Raw genomic sequence first — 5,521 nt, forward strand, 5'->3', positions numbered from 1 at the left:
TTGGAGTAAAATTTTTACACATTTATACGAGCCTATTTTCTAGGCATGTATGAGTTGATAAAACTTCGAAATTTATAACGGGAACCATAATTTGGTTGCAAATTATCAAAGCAGCCCTATATTTGCAGGCCTCTTTTTATTAAGATATATTTTTTGCAGAGCAACGCCATGACTAATTCTTTTAAAAATCGATACACATTAAAGATGAGTCAATTTCATGTTGTTAGCAACGTGTTGGCAACAGATATAAAATGGTGCTCTATTCAGGTGCCCCAAGTAGTTGACTTATAAACAAAGGGAAATTAAGTTCTTTCTTTTTAGAATTTTATTACGTCTTCCTGATTTTTCCCAATCATTTGTTTTTCTTTTTCGTAATAAAAATGTTACTGGTATAGCTCGACAAGGTGTACTACGTTCGTTTCACATAAAGCTTAAAAACTATACAATATGCATCATGATTAATAAGCACAAAATAAAGAATCGGGAAAGCAAGAAAAACGTGTCTTTTAAAAAAAACAATAAAATCTTTGTTAAAAACATTATAACATGATTTTAAAGATGGCCATTTGTTTTTTCTATTATTTAAAAACCATTAGTTTTATTCAACAAAGTCACGTGACTCGTAAATTACTTTAAAAGGCTTGTGAAGGGCAATGATACTCATATTTGGAGTTTGAATTCATTGAAGTTGCCATCAAAGCAGAAAGGAATTTTATCACGTATGGACAACATGGGCAATTCTAACGATGACAAGAAACGATCACCAAAATGCGCCAGGTGTAGAAACCACGGCTACGATTCTTCGTTAAAAGGTCACAAAGGATACTGCCGATGGAGGGATTGCATGTGCGCTAAATGCGTGCTGATTGTGGAGCGTCAACGAGTTCTAGCAGCTCAAGTGGCGTTGCGAAGACAACAGATGCAAGAATCAAAACAAAGACCAGCTCCCCTGCCAAGAGGAGATGTTTTCCCTGTCTCAAGATTATCTCCAAATTTACCGGCTTCTCCTTCCAGTCCGTTAGGTGATATTGACAAAGGTATGTGGCATTTTTTCACTTGCTTTAAGCTGTCTGTTTATAAAAAAAAGGTTATATTTTCAACTATATCCTCATAAGGCGCGCATTGTTTTTGTTAGGCAAAATATTCTCTTTTAGATTATTCATACGCTTGTTGTAAAATAGCGCATGGAAATGAGCAAGGAGTATGCTCTGATTGAACAAAATGAAACTAACTCTGAATGAAGTTTAAAAGTATAAGCGAAGAATAAATGAACAAAATAAAAGTTTTGAAGATTTAAAGAAACATCTGGAACAATATGTTCATGTTTCTCAATATCATTTTTGACAGTATCGCTAAATCAGCGTTGATTGGCATTTTAACTATTATGCGTTTTGACACATTTTAACAAAGTTTTCAAACACATTAACGTAGTGAATATTGTCCTCTCTTGAATTACGTAGTAAAATTTTAACGGAAAGAAAATTGTATTGAGGTAGATTTTTTGAATTAGCCTAGTTTTGTAACATATAATTATAAATTTGTCCTTAAGCTATGGAAAAATCAACGGATTCGTCCGTCAGCAGAAAGTAACATATTACTCTATAATTACGGTCTTAAATAATGTTACACGCGACCATTCTGAACGCACAGACAGAATACGACTAGTTGTTAGCCCGCAAAAATAATCCGCGGGCTCTTTCACCTTGAAATTCAGCAACAAAGTTGATAAAGAAATATCACATTTGATATTTCGTGTTTTCATAGTACGACTTTATTTCTCGCGCACAGTGGAGGTGGAAACCATCATGCTTTAAATATATAATTTTTTTACTATTTTATGAAAAACGCTACCTAACGAGGTGGCGTAGGAAAAAGAACTTATTGCAGATCGATAAATTTGTTTTTTAAAAAATTGAAAAACAATCCTATTTTTATTGACTTTGCTCATTTTGACTTCTTTTTATCTTTTTTTTTATTTTATTTCAACTATATTTAGATATGTTCCATCATTTAGGATATATATAAACAGTTCCTTGTAGCTATACATTTATTTTATAGATTCCGATAAAGAAAGCGCGAAGTCTCCAACACCCGCACCTCCAGCCGAATCCAGAAAAATCTATTATGAACAATTACCGACACCACCTCCGACGAGAGATCTTCCCGAAAGAATCCCAAGGATGTTGGGTAGGTTTTGTAAGGCTTTGTTTTAATAAAAGTTGAGACATAATCTATTTTCTAAGAACGGCCTGTTTGCAGATAACGTTTAATTTTATAACGAAAATGAAATTAACAAAAATATTTTAAAAAATAAAAAGAAGATAGTTTGATAGTTATATGAGAAAAATAATATCTCGTGACTGATAATGATAAAATTTTCAATATTTAGGCCCGCCTCACTTTTCACCCTACGGATATCCACCATCGTGTATATTCAGAAAGCCGGTCATCATGAAAGACTCAGCATTCCAGCCGTGGACACACCGTTCAAAAGGTAATAAAACTTTCTACTCTACTTTTAAAGCTGATTTGATTTTTTTTTAGGAGGAAGAAAAATGACTTTTCTTCATCTTCCTAAATTAAAGAGACAATTACAAGTTTAGGAGACTGTAGAACCATATAATTACCTACTTGGTGTTAACTAGTACTTTTTACCTTTAGGTATGTCCGACCACGCAAGATTTTCTCCCTACCATCTTCCACCAAATAGCCATATGAAATACTTTCCTGAAAAAATCTCCTGTGCTGATGATCATTGCCCCCGAAGCGCTTTTCTCTTTCCTCCACCTCCCCCATCTATGGATTATTTACGGGAAAGGAGAAGAATATACGAGGACATTGAGGCAAGAATTGATGTAAATAAAAATAAACCCGATTCTCCACTGTGTAAAGAAGAAGGAGAACCAACAGAGTCAAGAAAATCGCCCATTCATATGCTGACCAGGTTATTTCCTCAACACGCAATTAACGTTCTGCAAAATACACTCGCAGAATGCAACGGCGATCCTGTATCCACGATTGAGAGGATTTTGGATAAATTTCCGTCACATGTGACAAAGCAAGAAATAATGAAGCAAATTCGACGTTCACCTTTGCCTGTCGATGTTAACAACAATATTGAACATTCAATGGTGAAAGAAAAACGTCATTTTTCAATTAACGATGACCAGTTATCGACGTTAGCGAAAGCTTATGATATTACGGTGCCGGATGAGAAAACCGACATTCGACGTGAGTCGTACTCATGGTGATCTTTTTGTTTCCATCAAAACAACGGCATAACGTATGACGAGTAAATGTAAATATAAAATTAAAAAGTTGCTTGAATTGTAAATAAAGTGTAAATTATGTTCTGTTCCTTATTGTATCATGAGAAAAAAGAAACACATCTGTACTTTCGAAGTTGTTGCTATTGATCTCGCTGAATGTATACTAACCACCCTCATCACCAGGGTTTTTTGACTTTTTGTTATGAAAGAAGACAAAAAACACTGGGGACAAGGGAGGTATACTAACATGTTTTTTAAGACAGCATTTGTCATAAAAATTAAACAATTTTCGGATATGTACCAGCATTAGAAAACAGGACGCGACATTTCCCCTTTGTAGCGAGCGTTGGCGACGGCATTACAAAAGGACTACACGTGAGCAGATTTGCAGTCGGTAGATTACTCAAAGTGGAATGAAAACATTATATTTAATGTACACGAGTTACGCTGTTTATACTAGCTTTTGGGTATCAAATATACTAGGGAGGGGCAGGCTCCCCCTACCCCCTCAAACCACATTTGAATAGTTAAACCCAGTTAATGAAACATGTTGGCAATAATATATAGCTAACATAAAAGAAGTTGATTGGCAGGAATAAAATTTACTGACGTCAGCAATTTTACTAAAACCCCATGACTGATTGGAAAACAGTCGCCGAGCTTTTGTGAATCGATAAGATTGGTTTTCGTGCGATTTTAGTTTGCTGAATAGTTTCTACGTTAGTACCCTTCATATTCACAATAATACAATTTATGACAATAATACAGAAGTGTGTAAAAAGAATTTTAAAAACTTTTTAATAAAAAGTTGCAATCAAGTTTTAGGCCTATTTGTTTGAGCAGTATTATGGGAGTTAAATGAGAAAAGTGAGTTTGTCTACAAGTTTTGCCACAGGGGACACTTTTTTTTATGTCAAGGTTTTTAACATAATGTTTAACATATGCTTACTACAAACTTCTTGCAATTGCAATTACACTGATCCACTTTTCACACAAATGAAAAAAGGATTCACACTGGGCTTTTTTTACACATTTTATAAAAAATAATTAACCAGAATAGTCGTTAGCCCGGGTTCGTTCGTCCTTTTTATACTTGCGCAGCTAAGCTACCATTTTGCGTGACAGACGGACAGACGTATACGGGTATTATAATATAGATGTTTGGTTTTCTCGAACTTCTTTAATAAAGTTTTCCTTAAAAAGTTAACAACCAAGTAGTTTTTGCTTGATTACTCCTCTAATACTTCTTTCTTCCCAAATGGTATCCTCTACCAAATATTGTGGTATTTTGTCGTGAGTTATCGTGGGTAACGAAGTCAACTGTCTGATCCAGTTGTGAGTGGTAACTAATAATGTTTTGTTTTCTGTGTACTCGTTCGTTATTTCTCTGACAACTACAATACACCTTTACGATAATTCAATTGTACATGCGTTCCTACGGCTCTCCATCGTTTTACTATATCGGAAAAAGGGAGGTAAAAATCGTGTTTTTATGAGAGTTTGTTAGAGACGAAAGCGTGTTTTCTCCAGTTTTTTCCAGTTTTTTAACTTCCGTCGTATCAATTTCTTTCAATTTTTCAGGAAACGTTAATAATAATAAGATACAACTTATGTGTACTTTTCATTAAAAATAAAACGCGGCAAGAAAAGTTATCACGAAAAAACGTGTTTTCTCCTTAATAAACTCTTATAAAAGTGTGATGTTTACCTCCTCTAAATAAGCTGCGATGGAGTGTTAGTTTTCTCGAATTATCGTAAAGGTGTATTATTAGCTTTTTGTCGCAGTGGCAATCACCTTGCGAAAACTCCGCAGCCAGGGGCTACATTTCTTTTGAAGATGTGCACGCCAAGTAAACAATGATGAAAATATACTACTGGTAATTTCTGCGAGACTTGCATGACCAAAGAATCTGCTCGACGGCCTGTTAAAATTCGGGACATGCTGACTACAGCAAAAATCATTGACAAGTCAACTTTGACAAAGTTCGAGTTTGCCCTTACATTATAAAACACTTGCTTGTGGGACCAAGTTCTAAATATGAAATATTAAATATGATCAAGTTTGGGATTAAAATCTGTCAAAATAATTTTAATTCTTTATTAATATCCTTCTACTTGCCTCCACTAACTACTTTGTTTATTAGCAGATATATGGCTCCTTGGTATATTATTGCCGGGATAAAATCCAAAGATTATACATGGGGAGAATCAGACTTATCATGAAATGCTGTACCTCCATTGTGAGCAACGTA

At 34.6% G+C, this 5,521-nt stretch overlaps 1 protein-coding gene across 1 annotated transcript; it reads left to right on the plus strand.

The window, feature by feature from the left end:
* The first annotated feature begins 682 nt into the window (after positions 1–682).
* On the plus strand, positions 683–4,039 carry LOC130655816 (doublesex- and mab-3-related transcription factor 3-like). The gene is made up of 4 exons (XM_057458619.1): positions 683–1,037; positions 2,059–2,187; positions 2,390–2,494; positions 2,662–4,039. Exons 1-4 carry the CDS (start codon positions 722–724, stop codon positions 3,249–3,251), a joined length of 1,140 nt encoding a protein of 379 aa, XP_057314602.1. The 5' UTR covers positions 683–721; the 3' UTR covers positions 3,252–4,039.
* Positions 4,040–5,521: the final 1,482 nt, after the last annotated feature.

Source organism: Hydractinia symbiolongicarpus, chromosome 8 (genome assembly GCF_029227915.1).
Source record: "Hydractinia symbiolongicarpus strain clone_291-10 chromosome 8, HSymV2.1, whole genome shotgun sequence".
NCBI classification, from domain to species: domain Eukaryota; kingdom Metazoa; phylum Cnidaria; class Hydrozoa; order Anthoathecata; family Hydractiniidae; genus Hydractinia; species Hydractinia symbiolongicarpus.

Excerpts from the sequence above, each read along its gene's own strand:
- LOC130655816 (XM_057458619.1), top strand. The coding sequence starts at position 722 with ATGGACAACATGGGCAATTCTAACGATGACAAGAAACGATCACCAAAA. Across the intron at positions 1,038-2,058 it reads GTTAGGTGATATTGACAAAG|ATTCCGATAAAGAAAGCGCG; the intron begins GTATGTGGCATT and ends TTTATTTTATAG. Across the intron at positions 2,188-2,389 it reads AAGAATCCCAAGGATGTTGG|GCCCGCCTCACTTTTCACCC; the intron begins GTAGGTTTTGTA and ends TTCAATATTTAG.